Source organism: Tribolium castaneum, chromosome 1 (genome assembly GCF_031307605.1).
Source record: "Tribolium castaneum strain GA2 chromosome 1, icTriCast1.1, whole genome shotgun sequence".
NCBI classification, from domain to species: Eukaryota; Metazoa; Arthropoda; class Insecta; order Coleoptera; family Tenebrionidae; genus Tribolium; species Tribolium castaneum.
The window spans coordinates 13,772,106-13,788,009 of record NC_087394.1 but is presented as its reverse complement, the minus strand read 5'-3'; the positions used below and the strand labels follow the sequence as shown (position 1 = coordinate 13,788,009).

Here is a 15,904-nt window from a genome sequence, read left to right as displayed (position 1 = left end):
TGACGCACACGCAAATCGAGCTGACCGCCACTATAGCAACAATTTTCATTATTGTTTTAAATTGTTTAAATTGTCTTACAACGAAAATAGTTCGGCTCTTTTATTTTTGTACCCATAGGCGGGTACACGTTTCAGTATGTTATGTTATCTTTTTCCATATTTTAAGTAAATTTGTGAATTTTTTATTGAAAAATTACAAATAGAAAAGATGTTTTATTTGTTGAGTTCTGTTGTCTATTAAAATTAAGACACGTATTTCTGATACACCCTGTATACTTTTTAGCGAAAATAACTAAAATTGGACTTATTTCGTTTTGAACACCCCATTTAGTAAGACAGGAAATGTCAATATGACGCACAAGACTTAAAATATTACAAACGTGGAATTGACTCTTTCATCTTTCATGGTGTTCCATTTCTGGTGTCGTTGAGTGTATTTGCTGCTTTTGTGGCCGTTTGAATTTAAATTTCCCACCACCTCTTCTGTTTATGACGTGCGCACGCGTAGTGCTACAATTTTAAATTTGTTTTTAAAACGGAATGCTTGTGTTGTGTTTGTGAAAACAGTGGTTTATATTAAAATAATTAATGACTATTTTATACTTTTAACCGAATGGAAGGTTTTGTGAACGTATCGGTTCGAATAAAACCAACTTTCAACGATGAAGCAACGAATTCGTGTTTGCAAGTGATAAACAAGCAACCACCGGTAAAATCACAGAATTTTATTCCTGTCCCTAAAATTGGCTTTTCCAGATTTTACTCGTATTGGACAAGTCCCAAACTTATCATTTCGATAACATTTTCACCCCTGACATACAACAAGAGGAAGTTTACAATGAAACTGTGAAGACGCTCACTGAACGTGTCAAGACAGGTTACAATTGTACGGTGTTTGCTTATGGGCAAACGGGCACTGGGAAAACGTACACAATTGGCACAAATGCCGATGTAATAATGAACCATTAATTTAAATTGAGATTTTTTCAATTTCGTAATAATTTTAGGTTACAATAAATGAAGAAGAATCTGGGCTTATTTCACGAACTTTGGACGATTTTTTCACTCCTTCTGATGGTTACACTGAAACCGAAATTTCAATCTCGTTTATTGAAATTTACAATGAAAAAGTGTATGATTTACTTCTTCCACACCATGCTCTTCCAGTTAAAGGTACCAGAAAATCCAGTAATTGTACAGGGTGATTCTTTTAAGGCTTACAATAGAAATTTTTAAAGTTCTAATATAGCTAGTAGCTAGAGCTGTAAGATTTTATATACAATCTAAATCGACTATTCTAAGTTCAACTAAATTATTTTCAAAGTAGCTGAATTTCCGGAACTACGAGAAATTGGGGCCAAATTTTAAATAGTTACCACCTATTTTTATTGCATTTTTGAATTTACCTTTTGAAACTGAGTAAAATGTATCCTATTAGCCGTTTCAAAACTATAAAAATGCCAACGCCGCATTTTACCGATTTTTTTTTATAAAATTGTAATAGTTATTTATTTAATGAGTTTGAGTGTAAATCGGACGCTTTATTTCACGAGTGGATTTTTAAACCACGAGTGAAAACGAGTGGTTTATCATCCACGAGGCGAAATAAATGAACCGATTTACACAAAAACGAGTTAAATACAACATTTTATTCTTCGAAATAGACTCAGCAAGACTTAAAGTTGCTTTAAATTTGTTAAAAATAATCTGACGTTTCGTACTGAGAAATGCCAAACAGTTGTCAAAACTTCCTTACACAGGAGAAAAACCGTAAATTTTGACAGTGTCGAAGAATAAAATAGTTATTAATGATTAGATCTCTCACTGAAAGTATAAATTACATTAGCTATTATTTTTTTAAAGTGCATACATAATTTATAACAGCTAATTTTGGAAGAAAATGCGACGTTGGCATCTGTCATAGTTTTTGACTTATGTCAATTTTTTTATATAAATTTTCATTTGTAGGAGTTTAAAATATCACAGCTCGTGAACCCTTTACAATAAGTGAATAATTCCTTTTGCATTTGATAACCAAAGGTTTGAAGGGTCTTCTCACATCTTCAAGTTTGTCATCTGTCTGTCAAACCGCAAAGCTACTATGATTTTTTGAAAATTATGATAAAAAAAATGATAATAAAACTTTTTTTTTCAAATGGAATGACTGATTTTTCAATGGCACTCAAAAAAAATCAGTTTTATGCAGACTCGTATTAACATCTTCTGTATCTATCTCTTACAGTTTTTGAAATAATTGCAAAAAACTGAATTTTAACTCATTATTTTTATTTTTAATGAAGCAAACTAATACGATAAAATTATGCTATTAATTAAAATAAATGTCCTATTTGTTCAAAATTTTCACTCAAGAAGTTCAAGATTTGATACCAGACTTAATTCACTAAGTTTTAATAAACCATAATTAAATATTATTGTTTTACTGCTTATTCAATAGTAAACCAGCTAAATAATAAATAAAATATTGAAGTTTGACAATTGTTGATCATTTTGCAAGGTCTACTTGATTAACTATGAAAATTACGAAGTAAAATCTGTTTTTTAAAAAACTGTAAGAGAAGGTATAGGACGTATTGATAAAAGTCACCATAAATATTTATGTTTTTTCTTTCTTTCACTAAATTACAGTGATGACTGATGACAACTAGCCTATCACTGCCAATACAACTCTTAAAAATTTACTAAAAGCAGTTGCACAAAAGTTCTCTTTGTGAAACAGAAAAAAAAAATCAAAAAAAAGAAAAAAGAAAATGTGAACAATTTGTGGAACTTAAGTAAAAAAAAGTTGCCAATGCCTTTAGGGCCCTCTAAAGAAATCTTGGATATTTGCGGTGTTCAGTACTATAACGAAATAAGTTCATTTTGAAGAATTTGAGTTACGAAGGTCAGAACTTTGCTGGTATTTTGCAAATCTGTTTTATGTTGGAATAAAATGGTTACAATGACTAAAAGACAATATAAACTGTACAATAACATAGTTATTGTTAATTAATTATTGAGCATTGAAAAATTTTGTTTGAAAAATAAATAAACAAAAGTTGGTATAAAACGCGAATTGGAGGAATGAAATACAGAATTTATTTCTTTAATTTTATAAGGACTAACACGTGAACGTAAGTTTTTTACAAGCTCTTTAATTTTTAACTCGTTAAAGTTTTATCCATCCAATATTAATGCCATTTTTCCTCTGTTTTTCTCTAAAATCTTATTTCTTCATAACTTATTGTACGAAAACTCATGATAAAAAAATTGTAAGTGTTTTCTCTAAACTCTAAATTTGAAAACAGATTATTTTTAATAAAAATTAATAAACAAAATAAATACCTTACTAAAGTCTAACGAACGGGACACTAAGGGTAGCAGCCCTTAAAAGTTTTATTTATTTTTTCACTTCCTCCATCAGGAAGTGGTCATAAATTAATAAAATGTTTACAGTGGCCTCTGCAAGTGACATAAATACAGACTGATTCAGAAATACTGAGTCTGTTGGCAACACTGGACTTAAATTTTTAAAAATACCAATGAAGTACGCTTACAGTTAACAACAATTTAACATTCTTGTTGTACGTCAAATAATTGTCAAGAAAAATCGAATTCGGTTGCAATGTTACAAATTACGAGCATAAATACTTTCAAATGTGTTGCCAACAGACTCAGTATTTCTGGATCAGTCTGTTTTATTATTTTTTAGATTTTATTTTTAAACGGAAACACAGGAGCCAGGACCACTGTTTTAACATTTCTGTTTAATAAAAACTACCCCGTTGGTAAAAATATTGTATTCAAATTTATGGTAAATACGTAAAATGAAATGACAGATGTAAATTTATAATTTTTTATATTATTTTACATTTAAATTAACTTGCAGACTTGTAGAGAAAAACGATTGATGGACTTATCTCATTATTGCACTGAACAAATGTTCTCAAATTTTCGGTGTTATAACAAAATTGTTTAATAACATTTAAATAAACCAGTTTATTGCAAAACTAATTATTGCATTTGAAGGAAAAGATTTTATTACATGCGTTGCTATATTTTTCTCAAAATGTCTAAAATTGGACTTATTTCATTATAGCATTGAACACTCCATTTATTTTATTTATAAATAACTTTTGAACTTAATTTGTTGTTTTAATGCTGTTTTAATTTTCGAGGGAATTGTGTTTTCGATTTTTTAACAAAGCCACAGCTTTAAAAATTTAGGATACAATGGAAATTACAGTTTTAAAGACAGATGTGTTAGTAAATACTATTTTTGGAAAGGGGGAAAACTATATCTAGTTCAAGTAAAAATTTTTCTTTAATGGTTTGTTTCTGTATTAGACGTGGTTTTATTTTTTCCATCCTAAAAATGTTTCAAAAAGTACGAGGTACCATTCGAACTTATCTCAAACATTTTAAGAATAAAACCACCCCTAACTCAAAAACAAATCAACGTTTTTTTTATTTCTAAAGTTGGATAAGCTTTTCACTTAAAATTTTAAAGTAGGCGTGCTAGCGACATTGTTTAAATTAGTAGCTTCCTAGCCACTAAGGACTCAAAATTTCAAAAATAACTTAAAAACGAATATTTTTTTGCAAATATTGAAACTTTCTTCTTTCACTTTGGATAAAAATTATAAAGCGATAAATGTCGTTAAGGGTGGGGGTCTTGGAGAGATAAGCTGTCTCTAAAAAGGGGGCGAATTTATTAATCGTAGTGTTCTTTCAGGTTTTACGGTTCAAGGTTTCAAAAAATTGAAAGTGAACAATACTTTTGAGGCTTTAGAACAATTGAAATACGGTAGCAAGAATCGTCACACAAGTGGAACTAAACAAAATCTCAACAGTTCAAGATCACATGCAATTTTCTCCATTTATTACCAGTCACGGTCTTGGTACAAGTCTTTTCATTTTGTTAAACAATTTTCATAAAATTGTAAATTTTAGCACCAGTGAAATTGAGTCAAAGTTGAATTTGGTTGATTTGGCGGGTTCAGAGAGAGTCAACAAGACTGGTAATCAAGGTTCCAGTTTTTACGAAGGTGTCAATATCAATAAAGGTTTATTGAGCCTTGGACAAGTCATGACAGCGCTATCTACAAATTGCTCACACATCCCTTACCGCCAGTCTGTCATAACAACAATTCTTCAAGACTCACTAAACAAAAAAAATTACGTCACGTTAATTGCTTGTGTTAGTTCGAGTCCTGAAGATTTATCCGAAACACTACAAACGTTGGAATTTGCCAACCGTGTTAAAAAAATGAAAAACAAACCGGAAATCAACCATTTTATTACACAATATAAAAAAGAAAATCCTAGCTTGTTTCCAAGAGGACTGACACCTTCGAAACGAAGCAATTTAAATACGTTTGAAACTCCGTTTAAGAAGCCAAAGATAACATTGCCAGCTGTTCAAGAAACACCGTATTTTGTCAACAATTCGGCCTTTGAGGTGTCCCCTTTGTTGTCGTCAACCATGACGTCAGGTTCGAGTTGTGCCCAACAAAACTTTAGTCCCGTAATTAGAAAATATATCACTGCAATGGAATCTTCAATAGTAAATAGGTTGGAAAGTGTAATAAAGAGCACGCTGAGGAGGTCGAAGAGATTGAGCGTACGAAGAGAAAATAAGGAAAATGTATCGCCAAGGTAAAGTAACAGAGCTTTTACTTTTTAAAGTAACACTGTAATATTGTAACATGATCTTCTTTTGTCGTTTAGTCCTTAGTTTTCCTTTCTCACTTTTGTTGTCATTCTGTTGGCTTCAGCTTTGGAGACAGGTGAATGTAGGGTTTTTTCTCTTTGTTTTTCAAAATCTAGTTGTTTTGTTTGGCTATGAGTGAGAATGTGGGTATTTTTTCCAGGTAATTTTAGTGCCTTCGTGTCTTGTGTGTTTGTGACTTGTGCCTCATCAAGGTATTAAACCCTCATATCCTTTTTTCTTGTATCTGGTGAGGAACACATCTTATAACTGGGTTTTACATTATAATATCCAGGTTATAAATTTGTTTAACCCGCTGCAACTGCAACTGTTCTCCTAACTACATACAGTGAACGGCAAAGTTATGGAACAATCAAATTTAAATTGAAAATATTATGGATCAATTTTCTTTTTGAAAAGTTCTCATCCAAACACCTTAGTTTCGAAGATCCCCTATTTCAACATCCAAAATGCACAGTAAACAAAAATATTACTTATTTGTGTATCAGTTTGAACAAAAACGGCTTATCCTGTTCGAGAACGGCATATTTCGGACGATTCTATGCTGCAAAACGAGTAAACTTTTACCAAGCAGATGGAATAATTTAATGCAAATTTATTTCATCTGTTTGGTAAGCCGTTTTTGTCCATACTGGAACATAATTCGCTGTTTTTTGCCAGAATAAGACATTTTCCATGTGTTCGATGTAAGTTTTCTTGTTTAAAGCAAACAAAGAATCGGTCAAAATAAGCCGGTTTTTGTCCAAATTGATACATAATTCGTTCTTTTGTGTCCGAATAAGGAGTGTCAAAAATCTACTTATCCAGGGATTTTTTTGAAAATTAACTCATAACGAAGATATAAATTTTATGTAACAAAACTTCAGTTTGAAGTTTGAATATTACGAAAGGTGCGATATTTTAGTCATGCCTTTTTTATATGTAGGTATGTTTAAATTTTTCTAATTGAAACGTGTACCTGAAAATAATTTTGCTCTACGGTTGTTTGTTAAACCGAAAATCGAATTTTATTTAGTGGGGTTCTATATCCTATTTCAGTTCATAGTAGAATTTTGCAAAAATTCATTTGCATTTTTCAGAGTGAAATTGAGAGTTTCTGGGCTCAAAACTTGTTGCTTACACAGAAACTTTCAATTTGTGCTTTATTTCACTCAAAAAAAAAAATCAAATGAACGGTTGCAAAATTCTACTATGAACTGAAATGGGATATACTACACAGTAAACGGCAAAATTGTAGAACAATCTTAATTAAATTAAAAATATGATCTTGTGGCAAAAATGTTCAAACGGGTTAATTTTCTATGAAAAAGTAGACCATTTCCTATTAAATTTGATTTTTTTAAATTTTTGAGATGAATTTTTTAAATGGCAACCCCCAGTTTTTTAGTCACGTCGATAGATCTATTAATTGACGAAGAAGCAATACTAAAAAATTAAATGTTACATAACAATATTTCCGAAAAAATCTCCAAAAAATGGAAGACATAAATTTTATTACCAATAAAAAATAACAAAATTTAAGTATCAAAGTTAAACAAAAAAAGAGTCATTTCTTCATTTAAATACAATTTTCAAGGTATCATCCACCAACCGCTTGACAATTAATTTATCTGTGGACAAACTTTTCTGAACAGTCCAGACCTTGTTTGAATTGTACATTACGCACAACTTCCGGCTAATATTTTTTAAATCTTCTAAATTATAGGTTGCCTATTTAATACTGGGTAATCTTTTAAAGCGAATAAATATCCAATTGTGTTGCCACAAAAATACTTTTATCAAAAAAGTTAGTAAGGTTTTATAAAAACTTCCATGACCTTTTGGCGAAACAGCTAAATTATGTGTTTGACTTTTTACTGGTTTTGAAATTTACGTTGATAATATGCTAGCATGTAATCTTTTGGTATGGGGTGCTAAAAAACCGGCGCACCAACTCAGTGGTACGCTATTGAGAAGTATGTGTAGTGTGTAGATTATAGGAAAAATCTTGAAAAAATTCCTAGTCATATTTTATAAAATTTGGAGATTCAAAATTATTTTGTTAATTTCTTAGTTTTCATTATTTTTAATGTTACTATGTTTAACACGAAGTAATCGTTTTCTAACACAGTGATAAATAACTGTTTTTAAATTTGCTATCAGACTTAGCAGTTTTTGAATTTAAAAAAACACAATTTGTAGATATGACTACCGCTTCAAAAATATTTTATTTTTATTGTTAATCAAATTCTATTGCGATCACGACTGTTAGACAACGTTGCCACAAATCATTTATGTACAATTCGTTATTTATCATCAATTTAATATAAAAATATTTTTACTATTTTTACCTTTATATTAACCATACCATTGAGTTGGTGTGCAGGTTTTTGAGCACCCGCAATATTGGTATTGAATTAAAAACAACTATCGAAATAGCTAAAAAATAGGGGTTTCCATTTAAAAAAGCATTACTCAAAAAGCAGAAGGTGAAAATAATTAAAAAATGACCTGTTTGTCATTTTTTAAAGTGTTTAAATTCTATCACCTGGGAACTTTTTCAAATTTTTATCGTCATTTATTTTGAAAATACAAGGCTATGTTAATTTTTTTAAATGGGACAAAGGATCAAATTGAATCATTTTTAAATGAGCTTTTTTTTTGAATTCAGTGATGTAACATAATACCCACCTTTACTTTTATTAAAAGTTAAAAAAAAATCAAAAATTTTCTGGGATAGCAAGTAAGCTAACTAAGTTAGCTTTGAAAATACTGTTATTAGCGATATCCGTCACTTGTATGTATGTTAGTCAAAAATTAAACTTGGGTGCAATAATTAGTTTAATAATAATGGTAAATTTAAGTAAAACTGAGCGAAAAATTTTTTTATGTTGGTTTATCAACAGAAAGACAGAAAGCCAAGAAGTAAGTGGAAATCATTTTGAATATCTTTTGTAGCATAAAAATCAAGTATTTCGTGTTTATAATTTCTTAATTAAAACGTGTTCGTTTTCAGTTAGAAGTGTTATTTTAACAATTATTTTTAAATTTTACTTATTTTTGGTCAGTGTTTAAACAGAAAACAGCTAACGATAGATAGAGACACATTTCCAAGGCTAAGTTGAGTTTTCAAAAATTTCGATTTTTTTTAGTTTCGATTAAATTAAGGTATGCATGTGTTATACCATAGACTCAGAAAAAAATGCTGTACTCAAAAATATTAATTTTGATCCTTCTTGCTATTTAAAAAAAATTAAAATTTAATTTTAGCCTTGTATCCGAAGAACAGATGGAGATAGAAATTTAATAAACATCTGAGACGATAGCATTTATGTACTCTTAAGCATACACCAAATTTCAATAAGTTTTGATGAATAGTTTTTATACTATCCATACTTTGTAGCGACCCTGTATTTGTTCTATATTTTCAGAATCTCATGGAACAAGATTTCAAAAAATCTTTACGCTGAACCACCTGAAGGAAGGGCCACCAGTAGTCCCTTAGAAAAGTCAATTATTAGCAGCAACAGCGATTCCTTCCTAGGAAATCAAATTAATATAATGGTAATAATTAAATCACCTCTAAAAAAGGGAAAGTCAATAAATTTCTATTTATGCTTAGGAAAATAATAATGGTGCGAAAAATAACCAAAGAACAGATGACTCAATATTCCTCGTCCCAGCACCAAGGACGAAAAAACCAAAGATTCAAAATAATTCAGTTAGACGAAGTAGTGTTAGATTACAGTTGAAACAACATGTATCGGAAACTCAGTTACCGGAAGGTAACAGAAGACGAAGTGTGCGGTTGCAAAACAAACAAACAGTTTTGAACACTTGTGAAAAGACGAAAAAAAAGTCAAAGTCACCAGTGAAGAAAAATAAAACTGCGGAAAGCCCAACTACATTACGTACAAATAAGGTTCTGCAACTCTTAAATAAAGGCACCATAAAAGAGTTGGAAAAGTTGCATACGGTTGGAGCCAAAACTGCCGAAAAAATTTATTTGTTCAGGTTTGTATTACATATTATCTGTTCCAAAACTATAAAAACGCATTTTACCGAATTATTTTTTTAAATAAGATGCGACGTTGGCATTTTTATAGTTTTGAAACAGCACCTACTTCAATTCAATTCTTGAATCACTTTTTATCTCTGCTTTATATCTTAGACAGTTGAAGGGGAACTTCAAAAGTATAGCTGATATGGAAGAGATGCCATCTTGGACCAAAGCCAAATTTGAAAAATTTCTAGCGGAAAATTTCCTCAGAAGGTAATGAATGTAAAATCATTTGGGTGGAATATTAATGTTATATTATCAACTGAGGAGCACCTAATATGTGTAAAAATATATTTTGTAGTACAAATATTTTCCAAATAACCTTTCAAATGATCAAGTTTTCCTATCATCAAACACCAAAGTAATAAATAAGATTTTATTATACCTAATTGAGTCACATGTCAAATTATGCGGCTGTCCTCCATTTACGGCGTAATCCCGCAGTGTGGTCAAATAATGTCGGGTTTTTAAATTCACCCCTCATGTCCAAAATGTAATGAAGATAATGCCCTTTTACTTTAATGGGCAGTTGAGACGTAGCAACACTTCTTGACTCTTTACAATTCACATTTTTCAAGCTCACTGTAAAAATGCGATTTTTCCCCAAAGGCGTGTATGTTACAAAAGACAAATTTTGACCCCCTTGATGCAGAACCAAATATCGGACCGATCTTAACGTAAACATCCAAGTTACACTCAAAATACCATATCCTAGAAGCAACAAATTAGTAACTTGAGTGAAATAACAATTAGACCTGCCTATTATAAACGATATTAGTGTCAGCGCATTTCTGTACTTGTTTTCACCAAGATTGATTTTGCGCCACCAAGTTGTCTCCTGTGAGTGGTCGACTGGTGCATCTCGAAGTCTGGTGTATGCAAAGACTGAAAGATAAGACCAGAAGAGGAACTGACACCCAGCAAAAATATTGATTATCTTGAAAAATCGGGGATTGTCGTATTTAAATAATATAACGTCTTTCACCACATTTGTGTTAACGTCTAATGGTTTTTCGGTGAAATTTCTCACTCGTGGGAATATCGCAAAAGTGGGTCTTTTTACCACATTTTGGACGAATTGTTGAATCCTAAACATTCCAATCATTTTAAAGCGATTTTGTTACACTATTCGGTCGCATTTATCGTTGTTTTCACCGGATTTTAAGGTTAGGAATTTGAGGTTAGAACATAATCTACAAAACCAAAAATGGAATAAATTTGAAATTGTTATTGATTTAATAAATATTAAGAAGTACAGAGATAAGGATTATGAACATGAGACCATTCGGGCCTTTACACCTTATGCAACCAACATTTCGGCACATTTTTTTTTCTTTCCTTTTTTTTTTCTTTTCCATTTAACGCGCCAAGCATTCAATATTTAAATTATTTTCTTCATCAAAAATCTCACAACGTTTTAAAATACAAGTTGAGAAGCTTCTTTGCGTCACTTTTCGACCCTCGAAGAGACGATTTTACCCAACCACCGGATGTGAAACAAAAGAGCAGGTAGCGAGGGCCTGAAAAACACCACATTCCTCAAATTCCAAGGGGAGAAAGCTGATTCCAGATGGCGGACTTTTCTATTGTTTCACCCTTATTAAATCGTTAATTCTCTGCATTATCAACCAAGGGAAAAACCTAATCTAAATCAAATTCACAAGAGGAAGCCCTAAGCCCGAAATCGCCGATCTTTGATACCGCTTGAGGTACATTTCAATTCATCCCCATTTTATATCAAACAAAATCGTCACGGATTGAATCAAACCTGCAAACTTCATTCAACATACAACTCCAAACCTCATTCAGCTTAAGACACGAGAAAATTATCAAGAATCAAGCAGAATAAACCCGAAGAGAGCTTTTTTATTCCACGTGGAAACGCTGTTATTAATTAATTGGCGATTGAGGAACAAAAACGTCGATTCTATCACATCTCGACATCATCCAGAGACTTTTGCAAACTTCCTGTCAATCTTTCGAAGATATTGACGCATTGTTTACCAACTTTAAACAATATTTCTTGTTAGTCACGTAGGCCACAGATCCAGTGACGTCACGCAACCCCTATAAATAGTTGCCGCTTGGAAGAGGAAAATCCAGGGTGGTGAAACCTAAATGCACCAAACCAAGTATAGGCGCCAAATTCAAAATCGACTGTAGTTCGGCTTGCCATCGCAGATGTCGCACACACGTATAGTCAATTTTAGCGAAGCTATCTATACTATCGGCAGAAATTAACAGTGGACCTGTGACAGTTGCCATTGTGCCAATCGCCATTTTGTGCTTGGTTTGTTTGGTGTTCGCCTTCGGCTTTGTTTTATGTGAAATTAGTACTGTTTTGTGGTTTTTTTCGTGTGTGTGCTTTTTTGAACTTTTTTATTGTGGGAATATAAATAATTTGATGGATCAATGATTAGTTTATAGTTATCGTATCGTGTATATTGGACTAGTGATAATAAATTTTTATTACAAGTTTATTGTCTTTATTTGTTCTCATATTTTATTTTTCGTATTCTTTGTAAATATTCAGCAACAATAGTTGTCTAACATCAGAAAGTGTTATTAGCAACTATTGTTGTGAATATTTACAAACAATACGAAAAATGCAATCACTTTAAAAGAAAAGTTAACTACGGGCAATTCAAATCGCCCGCGATAACACTTAGTACGCGCTGGCCACAATAGATGTGCTAGTGACATTTTCGCTCTATCGGGACAAGGATAGATGCGTTTCTGTAAAACCTGTTATTCTGTGGGAAAATCAGACAGTGTTTGTACGTCTTTTCGGAGGCAACGCTTGCACTCGTCTCACTGCTGTAGTTGAGCTTCTTTGTCTTCGACGGGTTGAGCCAACTAGCTTTGCGTTCCAAACTCATTTTTTCCACCGACGGGTTGGAAAGACTGTTTGGAGTAACTCCTGGTGCTGGATGTAAATCCTTGGCAGCTTCTTAGTCTCCGACGGGTTGAGCGCCAACTTCAAATAAAGGATTGATTCAGTTACCAACTTAATTCAGGTGCAGCTTCTTTGTCTTCGACGGGTTGAGCGCACCAGCCGCCAGTTTTGTTGAGCTTCTTTGTCTGCGACGGGTTGAGCCAACTAACTCGCGAAGCCGATCAATCTCTCCCGCCGACGGGTTGGAAAGATTGATTGAGAAATATTCTCCTGGAGTTGAACGAAAATCTCAGGCAGCTTCTTAGTCTCCGACGGGTTGAGCGCCTCTTCAAAAGATGAGATTGGTTCAACTTTCAGCTGGGGTTTTTCACCACGGCAGCTTCTTTGTCTGCGACGGGTTGAGCGCCAAACGGTGAAATGTACCTCGAGAGAAACCTCCAGGTCTCAAAGAGACAAACTCTTCGTCACACCACCAGGATCACCATCTTCGACGGTTGGAAGTCTCAGGGGAGGATCTTTATCTAAATCTTTTATTTTTCAGAGCGTTAATTAATCCTTTCTTTTACAGAGCGTTAATTAATCTTTTATTTTTCAGAACGTTAATTAATCTTTTCTTTTACAGAGCGTTAATTATTCTTTTCCACAGGACGCGAACTTCTATGTCATTTATTTTTTTTTTCCAGACTTTCGCTTACTGTAAAAATACTTAAGTTTAGTTAGGAGCACGTGATATGTACGTGTTGAATTTGACGAGAGCTCTTTTGCTTAATTAAAACAAACTGTTGATTACGAAGGCTTAATTTGGCTGCATGTTTGAGTAGTAACTATCTTTCTGTCTCCCTTTGGAACTTGCCATCACACTAGGGAAAAAGACCTCGGCAGTCCCAGTGAGTGCAATGGCCCAACTACAAAACATGCCAATTCAAAAGAGAGCCTAGCTTTTCCCCCGGGGCTTGGGGAGAGATGTATACCCAAGGTTAGGGAATGGAGAGCACGCGGTGGTCGGAACCTCTGGGAGTCCCTCTTGCAACCGTCTTTCTAGAATCACCGGGTTGGGTCCGAGTAATCAACTTTGCATTCAAATTTCCCGCTCAGTTCTCCGAGATTCAACACTCGATTAACTGGTTGCCTAGGTATAGTGTTTAACTTGTTGTCTATACTCACTTCTGAATTGTATAACGTGTTGCATACTATCACCAATGACTGTAAATTTTGTGAATAAACATTTTTGGGTCGAACTCTTTGCGTTTTCCTTTCCCAGACACACAGTGCTTGAAATAACGAATCTCCAAATCTACACGACAACGTAGCGGTCCTCCAAACAATCTCTAGACGATCACCTCAAACTTAAATATTTTGACAAGGCCAGACCCCCGAACGGTTACAAACATTAATTTTTAATCCTTTTATTTATCCACAATAAAAATTATTATTAAGTCCGTGATGTTGGTTGCCTAAGGGGTAGGGGTCTAGATGGTCTCAATTTGTAACACGAAAATAAAATATTCATTTTCATTTATAAAAAAATACTTGCGGCCCAAAGACAATCTCAAATGCCAACAATAATTATTAATTACAAACAATACGTGACGGGCTTTGGTCTTTGGCGTATTTGAATTTTTTGGAATGAAATTAGCACAAATTGAAAGTTTCTGTGTTCAACAAAATTCCAGCGGCAAATTTTAAGCGAAAAAAACCCATCATAAACTTTTAATTTGTGCTCCATTTCACTTAGAAAAATGCAAATGCGTTGTTGCAAAATTCTACTATGAACTGAAATGGGATTTACATTTGAGGTGTCATCACCTTGTCGCTCTTTACTTTAATTTTTTTCTTCTTTAGACATGTGGAAAATGCTTATCCAACTCCAAAAGAAAAAAGCTGTGTCTGCTTGTTTTTTAATTAGGGGTGATTTATTTTTGAAATTTAAAATTCATCTTCAATTTTGAGCCAATTTAATTTAAGTAAAAAATCGTCTATTTGAGTTTAAAAGATAAAATTCAACATTAATTAATGTATTTTAGGTTTCATCTCCTTAACACTAACTACCCTTATTTCTTCTATAATAATTTTAAACAGCACCCCGTACTTTGTAACACACCATTTGAAAAAACCTTTATTTCAAAGTATTGAAACATACCAGGTGATTATTTGAATTTATAATTAAAGTACGCTTCATCAGTTCTTTAGCTTGGCTGAAAAGGAGGATTGTAATATAATTATTCAAGCTGATGGGTCAAATAATAATGTTTTAAACAGAAATATTTAATTAGAATACATTTTTTTTCTCTCAGTTTGCATTAGTTTTTCAATCAGAAAGGCATAAAATCGCCTACTCTAATTATAAATTCAAATGATCGCTTGGTAGTAGATTTCATAAAAAGTGTCGAAAATGAGTGCCTTAGATGGACGAGGCGAGGCCGAGTTCGAACAAGGAAGTACATGTCAACTAGCAAGTTGTTAACACTTTTTTAGACAACGTGAACAATCTAAAACGCATGTTCTAGGTCTTTGGACAATTCCACCCAGTTAAATATATAAATTCGTCGTGTTTGCACTTTTATCTACAAAGTTTGCACTTGGGCATTCATGAAAAATGAAGAAATAGATGTTAAACATTAAAATCCGTAATTTTCGATGTTCTAACCATGAAAATTGATATTTTAGCCATCGGCTAAAAATAAGAACGTGTGTCTTAGGTTTGTCGGAAATTCCACCCCCAAGGGGGTTAAATGTAAAAAATCATTCATTGCTAAAGTTATACACATAAAAATTGATATTTGGACATTCGCAATTAAAAAAGAAGAAACGTGGGATTTTCAGAAATTCCACCCCCAAAGAAGTTAGTTACAAAAATCCGTTATTTAGAAGTTATTCATATTATTTATGAAAACATGTATAATAGGACTTGTGGAAATTATACCCACAAGGGGGTTAAATAAGGATAACAGGAAATAAAAGTTTGTTTGCAATTACAAAAACAACTAAAAGTAACTCGGGTTTGCATTGGGTCACGGTTTTAAAGTTCACAATAAAATTATGTTATAATTTTATTTTTAATTGTTAATTGTTTTAAGTTTTGCTTTATTTTTCTGCGTTTCAAAATAGTTGTGGACATGCATGCGAAGTCGCGGGCGATTGCTATTAAGGCTTATTTTTGTCTATAAAATGTTTAAATGTTTAAATTAGATACTGTGAATTGTAGGTATACGATTTTGTTACTGGGCATTTTATACTAAAA

At 32.5% G+C, this 15,904-nt stretch overlaps 2 protein-coding genes across 2 annotated transcripts; one reads left to right on the top strand and one right to left on the bottom strand.

Moving 5' to 3' along the window:
* Nucleotides 1-336: 336 nt before the first annotated feature.
* On the top strand, nucleotides 337-10,074 carry nod (no distributive disjunction). Its single transcript, XM_008195209.3, has 8 exons — nucleotides 337-709; nucleotides 757-951; nucleotides 1,008-1,173; nucleotides 4,733-4,898; nucleotides 4,951-5,655; nucleotides 9,139-9,271; nucleotides 9,330-9,721; nucleotides 9,879-10,074. Exons 1-8 carry the CDS (start codon nucleotides 614-616, stop codon nucleotides 9,982-9,984), a joined length of 1,959 nt encoding a protein of 652 aa, XP_008193431.1. The 5' UTR covers nucleotides 337-613; the 3' UTR covers nucleotides 9,985-10,074.
* A 55-nt stretch (nucleotides 10,075-10,129) lies between these two features.
* Nucleotides 10,130-10,976, bottom strand: LOC656172 (uncharacterized protein). The gene is made up of 2 exons (XM_962717.4): nucleotides 10,527-10,976; nucleotides 10,130-10,478 (listed from the first exon to the last, which is right to left on the bottom strand). Exons 1-2 carry the CDS (start codon nucleotides 10,870-10,872, stop codon nucleotides 10,174-10,176), a joined length of 651 nt encoding a protein of 216 aa, XP_967810.1. The 5' UTR covers nucleotides 10,873-10,976; the 3' UTR covers nucleotides 10,130-10,173.
* Nucleotides 10,977-15,904: the final 4,928 nt, after the last annotated feature.

Coding starts and splice junctions, on each gene's coding strand:
- LOC656172 (XM_962717.4), bottom strand. CDS start 10,872: ATGATTGGAATGTTTAGGATTCAACAATTCGTCCAAAATGTGGTAAAA. Junction 10,479..10,526: donor ACTAATATCGTTTATAATAG/GCAGGTCTAATT, acceptor TGTTGCTTCTAG/GATATGGTATTTTGAGTGTA.
- nod (XM_008195209.3), top strand. CDS start 614: ATGGAAGGTTTTGTGAACGTATCGGTTCGAATAAAACCAACTTTCAAC. Junction 5,656..9,138: donor AAGGAAAATGTATCGCCAAG/GTAAAGTAACAG, acceptor CTATATTTTCAG/AATCTCATGGAACAAGATTT. Junction 9,272..9,329: donor GAAATCAAATTAATATAATG/GTAATAATTAAA, acceptor ATTTATGCTTAG/GAAAATAATAATGGTGCGAA.